This window comes from Perca fluviatilis, chromosome 14, assembly GCF_010015445.1.
Source record: "Perca fluviatilis chromosome 14, GENO_Pfluv_1.0, whole genome shotgun sequence".
Lineage (NCBI taxonomy): Eukaryota > Metazoa > Chordata > Actinopteri > Perciformes > Percidae > Perca > Perca fluviatilis.
Window position 1 is genome coordinate 29,384,911 of NC_053125.1, and position 23,408 is coordinate 29,408,318.

Sequence of the window (23,408 nt, forward strand, 5' to 3'; positions counted from 1 at the left end):
GAGCAGAGGCAGCGCCGGCATGTGCGTATAGGCAGACTAGGCAACGGCCTGGAGCGGCACTTTGGCAAGGCAGAAAACTGTGGGCTTAGAAAAAAAAAAATCAACTGTTTAGTTTGGCCCTCATTTTTTGCCTCTTGTAATCCAGTGGTGAGGAATGTGTGTCTGTCAATCAAAATCACCAATCAGCGTCAGATAAGTTTTTAAGTTCTGAACCTCTGATGATATGCGCCTTGCTGCGCACCTGTGTGTAGGCCTAAGTGTGTGTGTGTGTGTGTTTTATGCACAAGGTTTTGTTTATATAAAGATATGTAAGAAATGTAATTATTTAGAAAATAGCTGTGCTGTCATGACTCTGCTGTAAAGGGGTCTGGAACCTATTTGACTTATTACACTGCAAATCTGTTAGTGCTGTTGTGGCATTTACGTATACATGTCCTACTTTAACAGTTGTTGACACTTTGTGGCTTGTACCACTCTATTTGCGTGATGTGTGTTGTTGCTGTTTTTTGCTTTTATAGGTCACCGCGTTATTGTCGGTGTATATTAGCCTACGTTGCAAATAGAGGGGCAGCACATTTTTTTTTGATTAGTGCGGCAGCAGAAATGCACGCACCAGTCCTGTGTGGAGTCTGGGCCCGGATTGCCTGCACCTCTTGTCTCACCTCTGACGTAACATGCAAACATGGATGTGGCTGAGCCAAAATTGTGGCGGCTAACATCGCCAACAACAGCTACAGTGCTGACAGACCTAATGTAACGGGGTTACAGGGCATTCAGACCGAAAACAGCAAAAAGAAGACATCCGGAGGGATTTCCGGTGGCAACGGAGCAATCCCGGAAGTGGAAGGTCGTGGATATGGACTACCGCAGCCTTAACGCACTACCCTCGTTAAAAATGAATGGAATGGACCTGCGCTTTTGCAGGAGCGTCAGACGGCAGACGCAGGATGTCTGAATCATTCTTATTGGGGGTTAGCTCACCCTCCTAGGGGACCTGGATTTCAGCTTTGCACTTCCATGAAGCTGGCTTCCCGTCGTCGTGGGTCAGGACGGTGTTATCAGTGGTAACCACCGTATAAGCATTACTAAATCATTGAAACCCGGCCCGGGTAATCAGCGGGACGTGAACGCGAAGGTAGGACGAAATAGAGAGGGCCAACAGTTCTAAAGGGATGCCCTCACAATGCATCAAGGAAGACGGAACAATGGTTTGATCGATACTGAGATTTAAGTCAGAACAAAAAAATTTCACGTGGCCCATCTTCCGTACAAATGCCCTATCTCACAATCACTGCATGAAAAGTGGGATGTCCGTCCTCGTAAACGTCTGTAAACGCCCGGAAATCCCCCTAATTTTCGGCAGTTATCGACAATTCACAGGCTGTGAACGTCACGTTCGTCTGTGCCACATATTGTCGGAAACGAACCATGACGTATGTGGAGAGCCCCCGCGGAGGTGTTAAAGGATCTGCGCCTGGCCAGAGAACGTCTGGCCTGGCTGGAATTTCCTCACTCGCTATTGGCTGAAACCACTACTTTTAAACAAGAAAAATCTCTCGTGATTGGTTCACAGGTCTGTCACGGGTTAGGCTTTTGGTCAACCTGGGCCATCATTGTTTTAATAATAAAATTGTATATATATATATATATATGTATTTTGAAGCAGAAACAACCTTTCATACACAAAGTGTAGCTTCAATCACTTTTTGGCAAGTGTGAAAAAAGGATTCACACTCTCAGATGAAAGGGAGGCAGCTACAGTGAAAGTCTTCACAGTTACTTTTGAGTCAATAGTCTGTATCAAATTGCATCAGATAATACAATAATAATAGCCTACAACTAAATAAAGACAGTCCTGTAACGTAACTTGTTTGCGTGTGAGATTTCCTAATCCCTTAACAAAAGTGAAAGTAAGTTATTTGCAAAATCCCCGTCCAGCGTCTGAATAACCCCCTGACGAATAGGCATCCCGGTCTCTTTATCCAGCGACCGCGATGGACTTGCTTCGGGTTTGGCTGTTTATTCTCGCTGTGTACAGCGTTGCCGGTAAGTAAACTTCATTCATTCTTAAAAAAAAAAAAAATTAAAAAAATCTTGACTCGGCTTTATCTGCAAAGTTACCTAATAGCTACATGTGCTTCACATTGCTAGACCCTTTGAAACATATTTCATCTACAAGACAGTTTCCTTTGAAGACTGGACAGCTGGTCAATATGTTATAACTTAGTCAGGCGGATTTAGAATTTAAACATCAGCCAAAAAAAAAAACGAGTTTGAGGAAATCTTTCCACTCGGGGCTATTGTTACAGTTGCATCAGTTCAAAAATAGGGTTTGAACTACTCCTACGTAATGCCATTTTGTTCAATATTAAATAAATAAATGCATAAATAAATACATATATAAACATAATATAATATTAAATAGCCCATGACTATGAAATACATGCTGTAATAAATAAACAAGACGTAAATATATGAATAAGGTTTTATAAAAAAAAAAAATGGGGGGACTTTTATTTCTTAATTACGACATTTATTTCACTCTCTTTTTATTTTCATTTCTTATATTGAAATAAATATAAGGGTACATTAGCTAGGATAATAACCTGATAAAAACTAGCAGGGTTGTTTTTATTTATAAGACATTTATACCTTTATACCTTGTTTCGGCCTGACATTTCTTTAAATAAGCAGACTAAAATAGACTGTAAATGAACAGACTTGCGCTGTTGGGGAGCAGGTATTTCAACGTCACGAGCACACAGTCCGCGACAGTTTGAGACGATGTGGTATTAATACCCCCATCACAGACAAGAGTATCAAGTGGTCCAAAAAAAAGGCAGAAATGAAATCCACAACCACTTCGTAAACTGTTTAAACAAACTCATACAACTATTCCAACATAAGGCAGTGTTCCAAATTACAGCAATTCAACTCCCAGAGCCTAGAAAATAGATTTTTTTTAATTGTATGTGCATTATGTAATCCAATGTAAAGGTTTGGGATGAGCAGGAATGCTTGGGTGGGGGCCAGTGGGACAAACAGTAATAGGGGAGTACAGTCGGCCGCACACAGGGAAAGCAAGAAAACTTTCTTTGGCTTATGCGCTCAAGGACATTTTCGTATTTCCTATCTGTCATGTAAAAAATGGTCACTGAAACTTGCACACTGAGTCCAATGCATATTAATTAATCTGTTACAAAACATTTCATAAAACAATACAGAATGGAGTCTTGAAGCAGTGTCGATGATTTTCTTGTCCTCTCTTCTTAAAAAGAGAAGAAGAAATGGGATATATTTGCTCCATCCAATCCTGAGATTGGGCAGAGAGCGAGGAGAGTTTCACCTCGTTATCAAGGAGCTGCAGGATTATCCTAAAAGATTCAGATTTTACTTCAGGATGTCGATACTGGAGCCACATATTAAAAAGAAGACAACATGAACAAACACCAATTTAACCCTGTTTGATTTTTTATTTTTATGACGGACGAATGTTTTCAGGGGCAATGTGTTTATGGCTGTCATTTTCGAATGCGGTATTTAGTTCCTTGATTTTGATGCGCCCAAGTCCCTGCATAACATTAATGGATAGAAATTCTTTATATTTTCTTTTCCTGATTTCCTGGATCAAATTTGCAGTACATTTAGATGGTAACTTGGGTACTGTGTATTAATAAAATACTTTTCAAAATAAGATAAATGATGGAAAAAGAAAGTCTAAATGCAATGTTTGTTTCTCCCCAGGACAGTCTACCGTGATTGGCTCAAATGAAACAGTGAAAGTCGTAGCCGGACATGACGCCATTCTGCCATGCCACCTGAAGCCCCCATTCAATGTGACACCTCAGATGGTGGAGTGGAAACATGATGGGAAACAAGTTCACTTATATCGAAGTAAGGCTGACAGTCTGGATGATCAGGACAAGAACTTCAGAAAAAGGACATCTCTCTTCCAGGATAAAATGGTCAAAGGAAACCTCTCACTAAAACTGACCAACGTAACTGAAGCGGATGCTGGAAATTACACCTGCCGTGTTCGTTTTAAAAACAAATCCGGCTTTATTGAAGTCAGAATATACAAAGTTACCCTCATTGTTGGTGAGTAGGCTACATCTAACCTAATACATATTAAAATGACATAAGTGAAACCCTTAGGTTATACAATTGTAACATGTTAGCTCTTAAACATAATTTACACAACATTACAATTTGTTCTTTTCCACAGACACAGAGGCAGAGCAAAAGCCAGATCCAAACATAAGTCTCGGTAAGGTGTTTACTGTACTCTATAACAGGGGTCTTCAACATTTTTTAAGCTAAGGACCCCTTAACCGAAAGAGAGACGGAGCAGGGACCCCCTACTACATATATTGTATAAAAGGAAGTTGCATATTAAACTGGGCCTATAATAACATGTAGGGCAGCCTAAAGCCTTTACACATGTAGTGCATAGCATATTAAGCTATTAAAATAATAGTTGTTGGCATGATTTTATAAATAATCTTCTAATGTTAAACATACCTGTGGCACAGTGAATCCTTAAGGATTATCTGTATCCGTGGATGGCTTTAATGATTACCTTACCTGTAGGCCAGTCAGCCTATCATCAGTGGGAATTTATATTTGCTAATAATATGTTGGATTCATGTTAAGACATTTTAAGAGCTTTAAGAACTTCAAAAAATTAACACTAATTTGGAGGCCCCCTTGCAGAGAATCTGAGGACCCCCTAGGGGTCCCGGACCCACTTTTGAAGATCTCTGCCCAATAATATAAAGGCAAAGCCCCTCCTTTTCTGATAAACCGCTATGAGACCTCTTTTTTAGAAAGAAATATGTACGGAGAGAGACAAATAACTTTTTTACCCCGTTTGAATTGAACCATGCATTACACATACAGTATGATGTTTGCCAATTTAAACGGTACCTTTCCAAGTCAATGAAGTCTCAGTTTGCCATAAAATAGTTAAAGTATAATACTGAAGTAAAGGAAAGACTACACACGATGCCTGTGTGTTTTGTACCAGGATGTAAATTCTTGCGAATTATGCGGCACAATTCCATACAAGTCAATGCAAAGACACGACTAGTCGACCTATATTGAAGTCCTGATTTTGGATCAATTAAGGAACATTATTTCTTTTAACAGCATCAGCAGGACAATTTAGGGACCTGCAATTTATTCTCAGAGAGCTGATTGTTCTGATATTTTAGGAGAATATTGTAAACGGTAATACCGCTGTGCATTGAGTTGTGACCCTGAGCAGGCGAAGTTGGTGTGAAAAATGAATGGATGGATGTTATGTTGGAGCCAAAGTGAAAAACAAATCTTGACATCTTTCCTCTATTCTTTCAGAAAACCTGGTAGCAATTATTGGCATAGGAGGAGCTTTATTTGTTGTATTTGTTGTTGCTGCCGTCATTGGCTATTTCATATGGAAGACACATGGAAACAACAGTAAGTCTCAAATTTCTCATTCTTCATTTTCCCCATTTAAAAGAATAGGTTCACAATGTCTAAGCCTGTCTCAAAACAACAGTTCAGAGGCCATATGTACAGTGTAACAGGTTTTCTTTCACTATTGTTCTCAGACAACCGTTGTGAACCTATCTTTTTAACACTTAATAAGTGGGTTGAAAACAGACCCGTATTGAAATGAATAGTTTTTGTTATGAATGCACACGTTCTTATTGAAGATCAGTTTTCGTTCATTTCTTTTATCGTAAGCAAACATTAAAGCATGCTGTGTTTTTCTCACTTCTTCCACAGAGCCAGAGCCAAAAACAGACAACGGTAAGAAATAAGTCCTGTACACTATAATGAACATGCAGATACAACTCCTGTGCCATTCCTTCCTCATTCATACAGTTCCTCAAAAAATTTTATTTGCAATTATAACACATTTCAAAAGAAAAGACCTTGAAGAAACTGAAGTAACTGTGATAATTAAAGCTACAGTTATGACTTCCATAAGACAAATACATTTGCTCAAACTGCCACTATATCCTGACAGCACTACAGGAATCAGATAATCTGTAAATAAAAATCACGTTCCTCTTCCTCCTCCTTACTAATGGCATAAAACAACAACCAATCAGAGTCTCTAACAGCGTGTCAATGACTGAATGAATTGATCACTCTGTTCACATGGCTACGTTCACACCGCAAATCTTAATGCTTAATTTGGATTTTTTTGCTCAGATGCAATTTTTTGTTAGGCTGTTCACATGACCTTTTAAAATGTGGCCTATATCAGACTCCAGTATGAACTGTTTCGAACTTGAATGCGCAAAAGACCAATAACAATGACATCAGACGCAGCATGCTGTTGCACTAAAGTTAGGGAGGTTATGGAAGAAGTAAGCATTTTTCGCTTTTATTTAAAAATGTTTGTGTAATGGCAGCCGTAACATTAATGAGCAGGTGCTGAGGAGGAGAAGAATGAAGAGAAAGAGAACCAAAGGTCTTACAAAAGTCTTACACCTCACTCTCCCTCTATTGACTTGCTCCATCACTGTTCTCCATTTTGTAGGTCTAGTCAAGTTTTTAATGTTACTGTCTGTGTCTAGGACTAACAACTGCCGGCGCATGATTGTGACAAATGTCGACGTAGATTGACGTATAAGTCGCATCAAATCCGCCACGGTTGTTCAAACTGCGGCCGCATTGAAACAAGTCAGACCTGGGTCTGATTCATGACCACATATGGAAGTGGTCTAAGGGCGTTTTCACACCGACTGGTCAAACCAGCTGCTGCTTAAATTGGAGACAGCCGGCAGAGCAAATTCTCAGTGACCAGAGCAGACGTAGCAACGCCTCTCCCTAAACAATGTTGATCATTTTAATGAAATGAGCTGGTTTGACCATGGAGCTGCAAGAAATATGGACTAGTCCAAAACACAGGACCTTCTTCCTGTATTTACTTTATGCTCGCGCCCCCAGAAATATCCGAGCAATAAGAGGAGTGGACATTCTTACATGATTTGTAATGGCGCATTTTGGTACGCTAGGATTTTTTCCAGCTGTGAAACCAAACCGAACAATGGCAAATCGCTCCAAGTTTACTAACTCGCCAACTGATTCGGACCAAAGCAAACAAGAGGAAAACGCCCTAAATCTGATTTGGGCAAGATTTGAGTTTTCACACTACTTCTGAAGAAGTCTGACCTGGTCACTTGACCCCCCAAAAAATCTGATTTGGTTCACTTTTACCTGTAGTCTGAAAGTAGCCTTTTTAGCCCCTCTTTTTGAAATTCTTTGCTGCCTCAGAAAGATGAATTTTGTGTGTATGTGATGCAGGAGATTGTGTTAAAGGCTGCCATTTATTCATGTCACAGAGCTTTAACCAAGTTGTTTTTATTCATCTAAACTTAACCATACGTTTACCAGAGTGGTCGGAACGAAAATGCTCATGAGCTAATTTTGGAAGGCACTGACTAATAATCTGTTTCATGTCGTATAGGTACGACTGGAAAACAATCCCGGGGAGGACGGAAAAGGCGAAGAAACACTTCTGACATGCAAAGTACCAGTGACACTAGTACTTGAGTATAACTACTACCAAAGAAACAGTATATTCTATTGCAACAATACAATCAAACACTTATATACTGTATGCAGTTGGTCTATGTCGGAGTGTAGTGGCAATCTGACCATAAAATATGCCACTGGAGCTTAAAGGTTAATCCTTTATTTTATAAATGCATTTAAAAAACACCTACAAAAAGACTAAATTCCTCCTTCCCCCTCACCTGTGATTCCCTTTCTAACCTCTGATTAACACACACACACACAAACACACACACACACACACAAACACACACACACACACACACACACACACACACACACACACACACACACACACACACACTATACACATAGCATGCACGCAGCACACATCTAAATTGGCTACAACACAGAGCATATGACTCATTTTTGTGACGAAACCTAAATGGCATTGTTGGAAATGGGTTGGGAACCACTGCTCTAATTACGTCATTTCTTTCAATTAGGCACACAGCTCCCTGGTAAACTATTGTTCTGGTGTCAGCATTTCTCTCTTAGGCTATGTTTACACGTGGCCGGCTATTTCCATAAACAGACATTTCAATCCCTTCGTTTTTTTTAAATAACATGGTGCACAGCTGTCAGTTTTCAGAAAAGTGTTTGTTTACATGGACCCGTGTGTATATGTGTCGTCAAGGCCGTCAATAGCATGGCAGACCTGTAGGTGGCAGTGTAACGAGAAGCTCAAGCCCACGTCAGCCAATCAGAATCCCGAAAATAGCAACAACAGCAACCAATCACTTCCCCTCTCTTCTCTATCTCACTTCCTCGGCTGCCTAAACCTCCGTCTGGCCGGAGTTTGTAGAAAGACTTGTTTTCAGAGGCAAATTCTCTGTGTAAACAAAGGGCACAAATGAAGGGAAATGTCTCAGTTTTTCAAAATCACCATGTATGTGTGAACTGGGCCTTAAAAGCTACATCAGAGTTAAAGCCTCTGAACCCCCACACATGTGTTTGGCTGATTAAACTCTGCTAAGGTTGAAGGTGGGCCAAGGCTTTGATGGGAGCTTTTGCTGGATGCAAGTGATAGCAGCTGACCTCATGATGGCACTGTTGTCATCCAGTAGCCTTCTGTTACTATGACTGAATAGCATAGAGACTGTGATGAGAAACTTTATTTAAATCAGCTTACTATCACAGTACAGGATGCTCTCATGACCTATACATACATAGCCATGAAAACTAAAACACTGTAATTGTTATGTATTCCATGTATTTATAACTGTCAGCCCCACAATGGCTGCTGCTGTATAAGAGCGCTCAGGTCCTAAAACACAGGGCTTTTGAGCCGGGGAGTGGAGTGATTTGATTTTTTGATATTTTTTAGTTACGTGTCATGCCACCATATTGTGGCCCGTCCCACATGGGATTACATGACACCAATACAACAGTAATTCATTCCACAGCTTCCAGTCCAATATCCACACACACAACACTACTACACAAGTAGTACTTAAAGGGACCGGTGTTTTAACCCAAACCACAATCTTTTTTCTAATCTTAACTAGTCGTTTTGGTGCCTTAACTATCATCGCCGCAGGACAGTGACTTTTTGTCGGCTGAATTTAATTGTAAAGTCCTCTTAAACGACCGTCCACTCACGGTGCTCTGAACCCGGCTCAAAGTCACCTTTTGTCGGCTAAAATTAAATCTAAAGCCCGATAAACTCAACTGTCATGTCACCGGCTGGCAGTCGACATCATTTCTTAGGATAACATACACATTGTTGTACATCATTTTTTGTACGATATCAAACCTGACCTGTATATGAGAATATGTTGCATGATGACATGATGGGTTTGATAATGCATTCTGACATTCATAATATATGCCTTAATCTGCTTCTGGGAAAATAAATCACCCATGCATTGAAGGAACTTGAAAAAAAATGCATGTTTTTCATAGAATATATGAAAGTGCGAACTTTTCATCCAGAACCTTTAACTATGTGAAATGTTTTATATGTAAATGAATTTTTTTTTTGTATTCTTGACTAAAATTGATTATTATTGATTATGAGCACTTTTTTTGTATTTGTGTGTGTTGATCATGATTTAATAAACCATCTAAGGGCTTGAAGTTGTTGTTCTCAGGTCCTCTTAACCAGATTAAATCTCATCTGTCCAAAAGAACGTCTCATAGATATAAAATATATTTCTCAGTGTCTCCCTTTAGCTCTGCATCTCCTGTCTGCTTCTTACACACTGTAGAGTTGACTGACCGCAGGGGAAAATACAAAACATTTAAACACTAATTATTTGAGGTACACATTCTCAAGAATTAGCAGATGCAGCCAATTTTCTGACAGTGTTATTTTGCTGCCATATACTGTATACTAACCAACAGTTTCATACTAACGTGGAACGAAGGAGCCAAAAATAATGATACAGAGATGCGGGTCATACTGGGTGTGTAAATGAGTGAGATCTGGCCACTCGAAGTCTCATACTAGATAGGGAATGCATTGGAGATGGCAAAACTAACTTTTAGGATGAAAGCATATGGACTTACTGGGGGAATATTTTTAAAATCTTTTTATTTTATTTGAATATTACTGTATACAACTGTATACATATTTAATTGCTGATACTTTTATTTACAACAAAAATCACACGCTGAGGTCATCAGTTTTTGTGAGCTGTGAAACACCAGGACACTAAGAGGATGATATGCTTAAACTGTGATTATTTAAAGGGGTGATAGAATGATTATATAGGGTATTTCACACTATTCCATGTGGTCTCCTAATTGGGTGTGTAACATTAGTTGGGCTGAAAATGGCCTGGTTGATATTTTATTGGCCCTTATGCATCCCTGTGTTTTGGCCCTATTTGTAGCAAGAGCTTTTCTTCCAAATATGGTGGGTCATGAATATTTAGATGAGCTGCCCGCTGCTTGGTTGAGCCTTAGTCCCGTACACACACGTAGAGATGCGCACTGATTGGTTGAGCGACTCGCCATACACACGCATTAGAGGTCGTGTGCTGATTGGTTGAGCGAATCCCCAATACACAGACATTAGAAACGCGACAGAATCTCATATTCCAGACAATGCAATGTTTCCTTACCAAATTCACTTCTGAGACTTTTTTATGCGAGAAATCAACTATATAAAGCAAGCCGCTTTATTTATCCGTTTTACGAAAATGGATGGCTAATTGCAAATTTGGTAAAACTGTGTCGCGAATTTCAGCTGCCTGTGTTGCTGCCGCGCCGCCCGGCCTGCTTTCTCCACAGACCCCGGCTTGCTGTGAGCTCGATTTTCGCACGCCGCTGCAGCCCACAGCACCTCATACCCGTGCAAAGTCACGTTTGGGCTAACAAACACCGCATCTCCTCTCTTCCTGCTAGCTAAATGGCCCGTGTGTGAGAGCGCGGTCAGCGAGCTTGTTACACCAGCAATCTCTTACCACATGTTACACACATTTCACGCCACTTAGCTATACAACATATAACTAAATGTTTTATATAGCTAACAATGGTGTCCGTTTTCAAGTTAATGAATATTTCTGAGCTGTAAGGGTTTTGTTAGCTGCGACTGTCCCTGCAATCCTATGTGTACAGATTGCTGCTAGTTAGCTTCATTTTTGGTCGTAATTCGATTATATTTACAGTTTGAATTTCGTCACGCCACTTATACAACATCTAACTATATGTTTTATAAAGCTAACAACGGTGTCCAATTTCAAGTTAATGAATATTTGTGAATTCCAGAGGAATTCTAAGAGGAGGCTAGCTAGCTCTCATTGATAGAGCTACATCCAGCCGCAGGCTCTATCAATGAGACTCATGGACAAGCGGCGTTTATTTTCCCAATCGTTTGTTTAAATAACTCAACACATTATAATTACACACATTATAAGATTAACAAGAATCTGTGGTAAGAGAATGATGGCGTAACAAGCTCGCTGACCGCGCTTTCACTCACATACACCGGGCATTTAGCTAGCTAGCAGGAAGTGGGGAGTTGCAGGCCCTGGAGCTCTGTCAGAGCAGCGGCGTTTGGTAGTAGTCCAATAGCCCAAATGGTGACTTTGCGCGGGTATGAGGTGCTGTGGGCTGCAGCACGTGCTCGGGCTCAATCGAGCTCACAGCAAGCCGGGTCTGTGGAGGAAGGCGAGGGCGGCGAGGCAGCAACACAGGCAGCATCGGCCTCTGAAGTCCGACACACAGTTGGACAAAATTTGCAATTAGACATCAATTTTCGTAAAACGGCCCATATTTGACCTCTAAGTAGTTGATTTCTCACATAAAAAATTCTCAGAAGTGAATTTAATGGTAAAATAGCATATGAACAATGTATACATTTTCTGAGATCTGCACGACCTAGATTCAGAAGACTAACTGATCTCAGGTCAGTTGTGTAGCCTATGTAAATGTTGGGGCGTGACCGTTCTCTTAATACACCCATGGCTGTGACAAAGGTTCCGGTTTTTGAGATGCTTACGCAAGCAACTAGGTTTGTTGAGATTCACCCGTTTTCAGCGGCAGTTTCAAAATATGAGATTTTCATAGTAAAGAGGTGTCAATGGGATTTTGAGCTTCTATGTATGTCCTATTTACCCACCGAACTGTCGTTATTCAACTATGACAGGGTAAAATCGGTTTTGCATTCTATCACCCCTTTAAAGTAATGGACCCAGATGTCAGCATGTACTCAATGAAATTAAGATAAAACACACCTTTATTGATCACCAGCAGGAACATTTTGTTGGTGGGTTTTGCAGCCGTCCAACAGAAATAAATACAGAATTACTTACGGAAAGTGACTGTTTCACTTGATGCTTGTGGTAAGGTGTAAGAGGATTCACATCTTTTGATGAAGTGAAATTACCGAAACAACAGTGCGGACAAAACTGTGACAAGAAAATGGTAATACATTAATGAAACAACCATACTACTTTTGTGTTTAGTATTCAAAATATATAATGAGCATTGCTGAATATTGCAGCGAGGGATCTGGGAAGAATAACAGGTTTAAGTTGTTTTAGATTTTATGCCCTTTTGAAATTGTCAGTGTTTTGTTTTCAGTGTTTTCACTGATCAACAAACAGAGGACGGGAAATGAATGAAGAAGAATTAGAAAATACTTTCAGTCATCCTCTGTATTTCCCATAGATGACATATCAACTCACTGTGCAACAAAAAGATTGCTACAGAAAAATGCAATAGTGCCTGTGATTCTGTAGTTGCTGAGGCTCAGGCATCCATGGCGCACATGGAGGCGGGACGCACGGATCCATCTCCCCAGGAACAAACGCTGTGTCGGGTGGCCGAACTCATGTGATGCGTAAACTAATTGATCCCGTAGATGATGTGTAGGCGTGGTGTAACAGATTGTAGATTGAACAAGGTGTAGGAAAATGACCCCGACCCGACCCGGTCCACCAAACACTGGGCCGTCTTGACTGGCTTCATTCTGCACATATTTCTGTTACTGTAGGCCAATGTATTCTTTTATTTTATCCATGCGTGGCGCAGCAGATCCGTGCGCACAAGTGGTGTAGTCTACGTAATACGCTGTACGCAGTATACCCACTAAGAAAGCGCCAGGATTTCCAAATAGGCCTACCCACTTAAAAATGCTCAATGACACGCAACGACATAATTTCCATTATAGTTTTAAAGGTATTTCCACTGTAAATTGGTGCATAAAAGTGTATCCGAATAAAGGAAATGAAGTCGTTAATGCTCAAAACTTCCCTGGGGGAGGACCCCCGACTATGGTATGCCCCCTCCTCCCCCAAAGGCAGATTCTGGCCAATATAACACACAGTACAGTATACCCAGTACACTACATTAGACTACACCACTGGTGCGCACTGTCACCTGCCGTGGAGGCGCTGGCCTCACTAACCTCTCCTCTTCCTGAGTCGTGTCTCCCTCGCGCTGAACTATTAACACTTAGAAAATAAATGGCATTACATGAATGAGTTCAAACTGCTTATTGTGCGTAATTTGGACTGACACTAACTGGTGCCATTCTTCTCTTGATTTCCGCTTCGACATTACACCTTTTATTCTTCTTTTTTACTTCTGCCACGGGTCGGTGCATTCACTGCCCGGTCCCCATTTGCCACTCTGGGTATTTTCTTGTATTGCTTATCGAGACGACCTCCAAACAGAACATGTTCTCTTTTTAAAATAAAAGATAAATAAGAACATGTAGCCTACATTTCAGTACAGGGAAGAAAATAATAATGAATAAATAAATCCTCAGCAAACACTTTTAAAATGATTGTGAAAGATTCAATTAAGGATTTCCATGTTCAAAAAGGAATAGGAAGAAGTCAGAAAAACCTTTTCTGGTCCTATACCCCCTTTTCTATGTTTGTAATTTAGTTATATACAAAACAATTCAATTCTTCGCTTATTTATGTACAGTATGTATTCACATACTTGCATGCATCTATATGCCCAGACCCGTCGCCAGACCTCAGTCTTAAGGGGGGCATATGAAATACATGGGAGGGCACAATTATTATTAGCGTACAGTACGTATATTTATAATAATCATATACTCTTGTTATACTATTCGCACGTAATCATCACGTTAAACATAACCAACAGCAATATGACCAGGTAGCCTATATAGCCTACAACACATTACATAGAAGCAATGTTATGAATATCCATAAAACACTTGACTATACAACATATTAGATGTAACACCAGGAGCATCTCTCAAACATTGCATTTTAAAGCAGTCAACAGAAGGATATGCATTGCTATGCATGTGCCATGAGACACACACGCACGCACGCACACACACACACACACACACACACACACACACACACACACACACACACACACACACACACACACACACACACACACAGACTTTGAACCTACCGGTACTTTGAGTGGAGGCAGCCTGTCCTCTCTCCAGTCCCTCCTGTCATTTGAAGCTGCATGCTTATTTAAGCCCTTGTCTGTAAATCTTAAACCCCTTAATGAAGAAGGTCGCGTCCGATGATACAGATGTGAATTTCCTGCAGGCATAACAAAATGCGGAGTCCTTTTCCACCGAGTAGCCTACGCAAGCCAGTCCCTGTTCAAATACCAGCTAGAGGAAAATTATCGTTTTTTTAACCAAACATTTTGACTGGATATTTCCTCAACACAACCTGTTTGGGTTTGTCCGTCACACCCCCTGATTCAACAGTTAGTTGTGGCCCAAATGCTGCCCCAGTCGCAGTTGCACTTGACCTGCAGGTCCTGCCAGGCCCAGGGTCGGGCTCCACGGAGCTACTAGCATCAGGCTCAGACTGTCGTCCAGGGGCTCCTTCTCCAACGACAACATCAGGAGGCGTCGGTCGTATCCAGTTTGGCAGAGGAGAATGTTGGTGGGAAGAAAAAGAAAGTTAGGCTACACTGACGTAGGCTACGTCACGTCGTAGCCTAACTTTCTTTTTACTAAGGCCGTGATAGGCTGTTGCAGTGTAGATTCCCATCAATCAAACAAAAATCACACCATTGTTTATTTATATTTATAATGTTTTAATGATAAAGAATGCAACATTAATGCAACACAAAATTAGCAACTATGATAACTATGATATGATAAGTAATTTTTTTAAGAGGTCTGTGCCTCAAGTGGGGGGGCACAAGCATTTTTGGGGGCGGGCCCGGCCCCCTATGGCCCGCCCATAGCGACGGGTGTGTATATGCCCTTATATGTGCATATGTGTATGTCATATGTCACATGCTTGTTATTGGTTGAGTGGTTCTGAGTTCCGTGTAGAATATTTAAAAAAAGAAAATAAACGCATAGGAAATGGATCAAGGAGGTACAGTGACAGTCATCACCGTTTTACTTTAGAGTCAGTATAGTCTGTATCAAATAGCATCAGATAATAAAATATAATAACAATACAACTAAATGAATGAGAGTCCTTGAATGTCATCTGTTTGCGTGTGATTTTGCCTTACTTCCTTCACAAAAGTGAAAGTAGGCTATAGGCCAAGTTATTTCCAAGATCACCTTGGCGAGTGCAGCCTTTGACGATCTGACAAATAGGCTTAGATTTTTGTTTTAATCCTTCATTAAAGAGTGAAAGCATCTCGGTGAGATCTTTAGCATCCCGGCCTCTTTATCCAGCGACCGCGATGGACTTAATGCTTCTGGTTGGGCCGTTTATTCTCGCTGTCTACAGCGTTACCGGTAAGTAAACTTCATAACCTTAATCAGCTGTTTGTGTGCCTCACTTAGGAATCAGACACTATATTATTCGACCGGTCGGGTTCAGAACATTCATTTTGACCCAGATAACGTTAAAATGACATACTGTAAATGTAGGCTAAACTGTAGAGATCCAACTTTAACCGAAGCAACTCGAATACAGAAACTCGTAGTTTTGCAGCCGGTGTGTTAATGCTCTTCCCGTCAGTCAATAACAACAAAGTAGATCACTTTAAAATATCAGCTTCAGTAATTTTGATTTGTTTAATGGGTTGCTGAATCTGACTCGGCTTTATCTGCAAAGTAAGCTACATCTGCTTCACATTGCTAGACCTTTTGAAACATATTTCATCTACAAGACAGTTTCCTTTGAATGCTGGACAAGTTGTCAATATGTTATAACTTAGTCAGGCGGATTTAGAATTTAAACATCAGCCAAAAAAAACGAGTTGGAGGAAAGCGTTTTGTCAAAACTCTTTCCACTCGGGGCTATTGTTACAGTTGCATTAGTTCAAAAATAGGGTTACGCAATATCGTAGCCTACTTCTAGGCTACGTTATGCCATTTAGTTCAATATTAAATAAATAAATGCATAAATGAATAAATATATAAACATAACATAATATTAAATAGCCCATGACTATGCTGTAATAAATAAACAAGACGTAAATATATAAATACAGTTTTATAAAAAAAAATGGGGGGACTTTTATTTCTTAATTACGACATTTATTTCACTCTCTTTTTATTTTCATTTCTTATATTGAAATAAATATAAGGGTACATTAGCTAGGATAATAACCTGATAAAAACTAGCAGGCTTGTTTTTATTTATAAGACATTTATACCTTTATACCTTGTTTCGCCCTGACATATATGGGCATTTCTTTAAATAAGCAGTCTAAAATAGACTGTAAATGAACAGACTTGCGCTGTTGGGGAGCAGTTATTTTGCAACGTCACGAGCATACCGTCCGCGACAGTTTGAGACGATGTGGTATTTCACAATACCCCCATCACAGACAACAGTATCAAGTGGTCCAAAATAAAGGCAGAAATGAAAACCACAACAATACAACCACTTCATAAACTGTTTAAACAAACTCATACAACTATTGCAACATAAGGCAGTGTTCCAAATTACAGCAATTCAACTCCCAGAGCCTAGAAAACTGATTTTGTGCATTATATCATCCAATGTAAAGTCTTTAGGATGAGCAGGAATGCTTGGGTGGGGGCCAGTGGGACAAACAGTAATAGGGGAGTACAGTCGGCCGCACACAGGGAAAGCAAGAATAGTTTTTTTGGCTTATGTGCTCAAGGTCGGAAATTTTCGTATTTCATATCTGTCATGTAAAAATGTGTCACAGAAACTTGCACACTGAGTCCAATGCGTGTTAATTAATCTGTTTCAAAACATTTCATAACAAAAAAATACTAAATGGAGTCTTGAAGCAGTGACGATGATTTTGTTGTCCTCTCTTGTTAAAAGGTCCCATGGCATGACAATTTTAAGTTTTTTTAACATTAATATGAGTTCCCCCAGCCTGCCTATGGTCCCTCAGTGGCTAGAAATGGTGATAGGTGTAAACCTGCCCATGAGAGAGAGAGACATCATGGCTTTTAAAGAAGCAAAGTGGCAGTTGGTCAAGGCCACACCCCCACCCTCCACCTTGCCCCCTCTCTCCTCCTCAATAGCTACAGACACAGAAATGGCACATCCTAAGGAAAGCTCATTGTGGGACTGGCTCTAGTGGCTGTAATTCTGCACCGAGGCTGAATTTCGGGAAAGAGACTTCAGATACAGTATTAGGGGACCACTAAGGTCTATATAAAAGAGACTTCAGATACAGTATTAGGGGAACACTAAGGTCTATATAAAAGCATCCAAAGAGCACCATGTCATGGGACCTTTAAAAAGAGAAAAAGAAATAGGAAAGTATTTGCTCCATCCAATCCTGAGATTGGACGAGGAGAGGTCCACCTCGTTATCAAGGAGCTGCAGGATTATCCTAAACGATTCAGAGTTTACTTCAGGATGTCGATACTGGAGCCACATATTAAAAAGAAGACAACATGAACAAACACCAATTTAACCCTGTATGTTTTTTGATTTTTGTCGGACGAATGTTTTCAGGGGCAATGTGTTTATGGCTGTCATTTTAGAATGCGGTATTTAGTTCCTTGATTTTGATGCCCAAGTCCCTGCATAACATTAATGGATAGAAATTCTTTATATTTTCTTTTCCTGATTTCCTGGATCAAATATACATACATTTAGATGCCAACTTGGGTACTGTGTACTAATAAAATACTTTTCAAAATAAGATAAATGATGGAAAAAGAAAGTCTAAATGCATCGTTTGTTTCCCCCCAGGACAGTCTAACGTGATTGGCTCAAATGAAACAGTCAGAGCCGTAGTCGGTCATGACGCCATTCTGCCATGCCACCTGGAGCCCCCAATTCAATGAGACCACTTTGATAGTGCAGTGGAAACGTGATGGGAAACAAGTTCACTTATATCGAGTAAGGCTGACAGTCTGGATGATCAGGACAAGAACTTCAGAAAAAGGACATCTCTCTTCCATGATAAAATGGTCAAAGGAAACATCTCACTAAAACTGACCAACGTAACTAAACTTGATGAAGGAAATTACACCTGCCTTGTTCGCTTTAAAAACGTATCCGGCTCAAATAAAGTCAGTGTATACAACGTTACCCTCATTGTTGGTGAGTAGGCTACATCTAACCTAATACATATTAAAATGACATAAATGAAACCATTAGGTTATACAATTGTAACATGTTAACTCTTAAACACAATTTACACAACATTACAATTTGTTCTTTTCCCAGACACAGAGGCAGAGCAAAAGCCAGATCCAAACAAAAGTGGCGGTAAGGGCTGTGTTTACTGTACTCTATAACAGGGGGTCTTCAACGTTTTTTAAGCTAAGGACCCTTAACTGAAAGAGAGATGGAGCAGGGACCCCTACTACATATATTGTATAAAATGAAGTTGCATATTAAACTGGGCCTATAATAACATGTAGGGCAGCCTTAAGCCTTTACACAATACAATACTAAGCTATTAAAATAATAATTGTCGGCATGATTTTATAAATTATCTTTTAATGTTAAACATACATGTCCTGGATGGCCTTAGTGACTTCCTTACCTATAGGCCAGTATCAGTGGGGATTTATATTTGCTAATAATATGTTGGATTCATGTTAAGACATTTAAATTTTTGAAAGAACTTAAAAAAAATAACAATAATTTGGAGTCCCCCCTGCAGAGAATCTGAGGACCTGCCTAGGTGTCCCGGACTGACCAATAATGTAAAGGCAAAGCCCCTCCTTTTCTGATAAACCGCTATGAGACCTTATTTTAGATAGAAATAGGTACTGTAGTGAATGGAGAGAGACAAATAACTTTTTCACCCCGTTTGAATGGAGCCATGCATTACACATACAGTATGATTTTTGCCAATTTAAACGGTACCTTTGCAAGTCAATGAAGTCTCAGTTTGCCATAAAACTGTTAAAGTATAATACTGAAGAAAAGGAAAGACTACACATGATGCCTGTGTGTTTTGTACCAGGAAGTAAATTCTTGCGAATTACGCGGCGCAATTCCATACAAGTCAATGCAAAGACGCAGTAGTCGACCTATATTGAAGTCCTGATTTAGGATCCATTAAGGAACATTATTCCTTTTAACAGCGTCAGCAGGGGAATTTAGGGACCTGCAATTCTCAGAGAGCTGATTGTTCTGATATTTTAGGAGAATATTCTAAACGGTAATACCGCTGTGCATTGAGTTGTGACCCTGAGCAGGCAAAGTTGGTGTGAAAAATGAATGGATGGATGTTATGTTGGATCCAAAGTGAAAAACAAATCTTGACATCTTTCCTCTATTCTTTCAGAAAACCTGGTACCAGTTATTGGCATAGGAGGAGCTTTATTTGTTGGTGTATTTGTGATTGCTGCTGTCATTGTCTGTGTCAAATGGAAGCCATGTGGAAACAACCGTAAGTCTCAAATGTCTCCTCTCTTCATTTTCCCCATTTAAAAGAATAGGTTCACTATTTTTAAGCCTGTCTCAAAACAGCAGTTCAGAGGCCATATGTACAGTGTAACAGGTTTTCTTTCACTATCGTTTTTTAGACAAACATTGTGAACCTATCCTTTTAACACTTTTAACAGACCCGTATTGAAATGAATAGTTTTTGTTATGAATGCACACGTTCTTATTGAAGATCAGTTTTCGTTCATTTCTTTTATCGTAAGCCAACATTAAAGCATGCTGTGTTTTTCTCACTTCTTCCACAGAGCCAGAGCCAAAAACAGATAACGGTAAGAAATAAGTCCCGTACACTATAATGAACATGCAGATACAACTCCTGTGCCATTCTTTCCTCATTCATACAGTTCCTCAAAAATGTTTATTTGCAATTATAACACATTTCAAAAGAAAAGACCTTTAGGAAACTGAAGTAACTCTGATAATTAAAGCTACAGTTATTACTTCCATTAGACTCAAAACTTTCAATACTGACAGCTCTACGGGAATCAGATAATCTGTAAAAAGAATCATGTTCCTCTGCCTCCTCGTGGTGCTAATAATGGCATAAAACAAAAAACAATCAGATATTAGGAGTCTCTAACAGCGTGTCAATGACTGAATTAATTGATCACTCTGTTCACATCGCTACGTTCACATCGCTACGTTCACACCGCAAGTCTTAATGCTTAATTTGGATTTTTTGCTCATATCCAATTTTTTGTTAGGCTGTTCACATGACCTTTTAAAATGTGGCCTATATCAGACTCCAGTGTGAACTGTTTCAAACTTGAATGCACAAAAGACCAATAACAATGACATCAGATGCAGCATGCTGTTGCACTAAAGTAGTAAAGGGAGGTTATGGAGGAAGTCAGCATTTTCTCTTTTATTTCAAAATGTTGTTTTGTAATGGCAGCAGTAACATTAATGAGCAGGTGCTGAGGAGGAGAAGAATGAAGAGAAAGAGAGACAAAGGTCTCACAAAAGTCTTACACCTCACTCTCCCTCTATTGACTTGCTCCATCACTGTTCTCCATTTTGTAGGTCTAGTCAAGTTTTTAATGTTACTGTCTGTGTCTAGGACTAACAACTGCCGGCGCATGATTGTGACAAATGTCGACGTAGATTGACGTAAAAGTCGCATCAAATCCGCCACGGTTGTTCACACTGCGGCCACAATGAAACAAATCAGACCTGAGTCTGATTCAGGACCACATATGGAAGGTGTCTGAATCTGATTTGAAAAAAATCAGATCTCAAGAAGTCTGACCTGGTCACTTGACCCCCCAAAAAAACCCATCAGATTTGGGCCACTTTTGCCAGCAGTCTCAACGTCTTTTTAGTCTCTTTTTTAAATTCTTTGCTGCCTCAGATAGATGATTCTTCTTTTTAATATGTGATGCAGGAAATTGTGTTAAAGCGATGGTTCGGAGTAATTCACCCTAGGGTCCTTTGCACCATGACCTCGAGCCAAACACCCCCCCAGAAGCTTTTTCACCTGGGTCTAACATTGGGAGAGTTAGCTAGAGTAGCGTTATCAGCTGAATAGCTTAGGCGCGAGCGCTAATGGACCACGTTTGTATCTTGTAAGTTACCCCACTAATTAGCCGAAATTGTACCAAACGTCTACAAGTAGTACAAATAGGTTATGCTCTCATAAAACGATGGATTGGAAAGTTTGTAAGTACACCAGAAGTTTATGAACACTGCCTGCTCTCTTCAGCTCTCTGTTGCTGCTGCTGCTGCCGGCAGTTAGACGAGTGCTTAGGGCCATCTACAAATTACTACACCGAAAAGTTACAACGAAAAATATTTATTAATTCAATGACTAAATAAGGTAATGTCTCCAAACTTACCTCAATTATTACTTGTCTCCTGCTAGTTATACTACAGCACTTACTTAAAAAAAAATTAAATTAATAAATATTTTTGTTGCATCTCTTTTCGGTTGTTATTTGTAGATGTCCCTAAGCACTCGTCTTACAGCGTAACAACAACAGAGAGCAGAAGCCAGCAGGCAAGTGTTATTTACATAAACTTCTGGTGTACTAACTTTCCAATCCCTATTTCTTCTTGGACGCTTGGTATCATTCGTCGGGTTAGTCCACGTCGCGCTAAGCGAAGCTATTCAGCTGATAATGCTACCCGCTTACTCTCCCAATGTTAGACTCATGGCTCGAGGTCTTGGTGCAAACCTAAGTGAATTACTCCGAACCATCACTTTAAAGGCTGCCATTTAATCATGCCAAAGAGCTTTAACCAAGTTGTTTTTACTAATCTAAACTTAACCACATGTTTACCCAGCCAGGTCTCATGGCAGTTCGTTATATGGTTACGTTATTGAATCTATTAAGTCGTGGACAGGTTACGTAAATGCCGTTTTTTTCTTGTGGCGATTACGAAATTGAAAGCAATGCATTTTAATGGGAAGCATATTTTGTGGTCACAGAACGCTGACGGTAGCGAGTAGTATTGATAAGGCGAAAGTCCGCGCAGGGAGGTTGGTCGGGGTGGTGGATGGGTCAGAAAACACAAGACTTTCAACCCGGTTGCAGTTCCTTTACTCGTTCCTCGTCCTAACCACAACCGTCCCGTTATTGTGGCGTTTCATTTCCCCGTTGTTGTGTGCCCCTGTGCCCGGGGATCGCGTCCCGCAAACGAAAATGTTCATGAGTCATTTTGCAAAGCACTGATTAATAATCTGTTTTGTGTCGTATAGGTACGACTGGAAGACGATCCCGGGGAGGACGCAGAAGGCGAAGAAACAACAAATACAATACTTCTGACAACATGCAAAGCACCAGTGAAGCTAGTCCTTGAGTATAACTACTACCAAAAAAAAAGAAAGTATATTCTATTGAAATAATAAAATCAAACACAGGCTGTAGTGGCAATCTGACCACAAAAAATGCCACTGGAGGGAATTTCCAACGCTTGCTGGTGCTAATAATGAGTTCCGCCATCGTCTTAAGGTTAATCCTTTATTTTATAAATGCATTTAAAAACGTCTACAAAAAGACTGACTGTGCAAGATTAACAACGAGAGATCTAAAAACATCACTCGCACACAGCGGAGGTTGAAAAACTGTGTAGCCTCCCAGATCCTAATTCCTCCTTCCCCTTCTCGCCTGTGATCTTCTTTCTAACCTCTGATTGGCACACATACACACAGGGACGCAGGTGACGTAGCGAACAAACCATTCACACAAACCTACCACACACACACACACACGTCTAAATTGGCTACAACACAGAGCATATCACTCATTTTTGTGAAGAACACTAAATGGCATTGTCGGAAATGGGTTGGGAACCACTGCTCTAATTATGTCATTTCATTCAATTAGGTGCACAGCTCCCTGGTAAACTATTCTTCTGGTGTCAGCATTTATCTCTTAAAAGCTACATAAGAGTTAAAGCCTCTCCAATAAGAATTATACAGCTGTCATTTGTCCCGCCCTAACAGGTGCAACAGCACTAAGAGGGGACTCAGGAAGATGTCAATCACTCAGTCTAGTGTTAATTTCGTCAGACGAGACGAGACTAAATATGTTCGTCAACGACAACATTTTTCCATGACTAAGA

The 23,408-nt window shown here is 40.1% G+C and overlaps 2 protein-coding genes across 2 annotated transcripts in view; one reads left to right on the forward strand and one right to left on the reverse strand.

Moving 5' to 3' along the window:
- The window catches only part of LOC120572807 (sialoadhesin-like), a gene marked incomplete in the record, with an annotated part of 288,199 nt that extends 286,688 nt beyond the window's left edge, over nucleotides 1-1,511 (reverse strand). The window contains 1 exon segment of the mRNA XM_039822262.1: nucleotides 614-1,511. Within this exon segment, the coding sequence (XP_039678196.1) occupies nucleotides 614-719 (106 nt within the window).
- LOC120572872 (CD276 antigen homolog) lies at nucleotides 1,005-23,355 on the forward strand. Its single transcript, XM_039822379.1, has 7 exons — nucleotides 1,005-1,064; nucleotides 1,939-2,046; nucleotides 3,745-4,098; nucleotides 4,226-4,267; nucleotides 19,684-19,788; nucleotides 20,090-20,113; nucleotides 22,543-23,355. Exons 2-7 carry the CDS (start codon nucleotides 1,995-1,997, stop codon nucleotides 22,641-22,643), a joined length of 678 nt encoding a protein of 225 aa, XP_039678313.1. The 5' UTR covers nucleotides 1,005-1,064; nucleotides 1,939-1,994; the 3' UTR covers nucleotides 22,644-23,355.
- The last annotated feature ends 53 nt before the right edge of the window (nucleotides 23,356-23,408 follow it).

Excerpts from the sequence above, each read along its gene's own strand:
- LOC120572872 (XM_039822379.1), top strand. The coding sequence starts at position 1,995 with ATGGACTTGCTTCGGGTTTGGCTGTTTATTCTCGCTGTGTACAGCGTT. Across the intron at positions 2,047-3,744 it reads CGCTGTGTACAGCGTTGCCG|GACAGTCTACCGTGATTGGC; the intron begins GTAAGTAAACTT and ends GTTTCTCCCCAG. Across the intron at positions 4,099-4,225 it reads CAAAGTTACCCTCATTGTTG|ACACAGAGGCAGAGCAAAAG; the intron begins GTGAGTAGGCTA and ends TCTTTTCCACAG.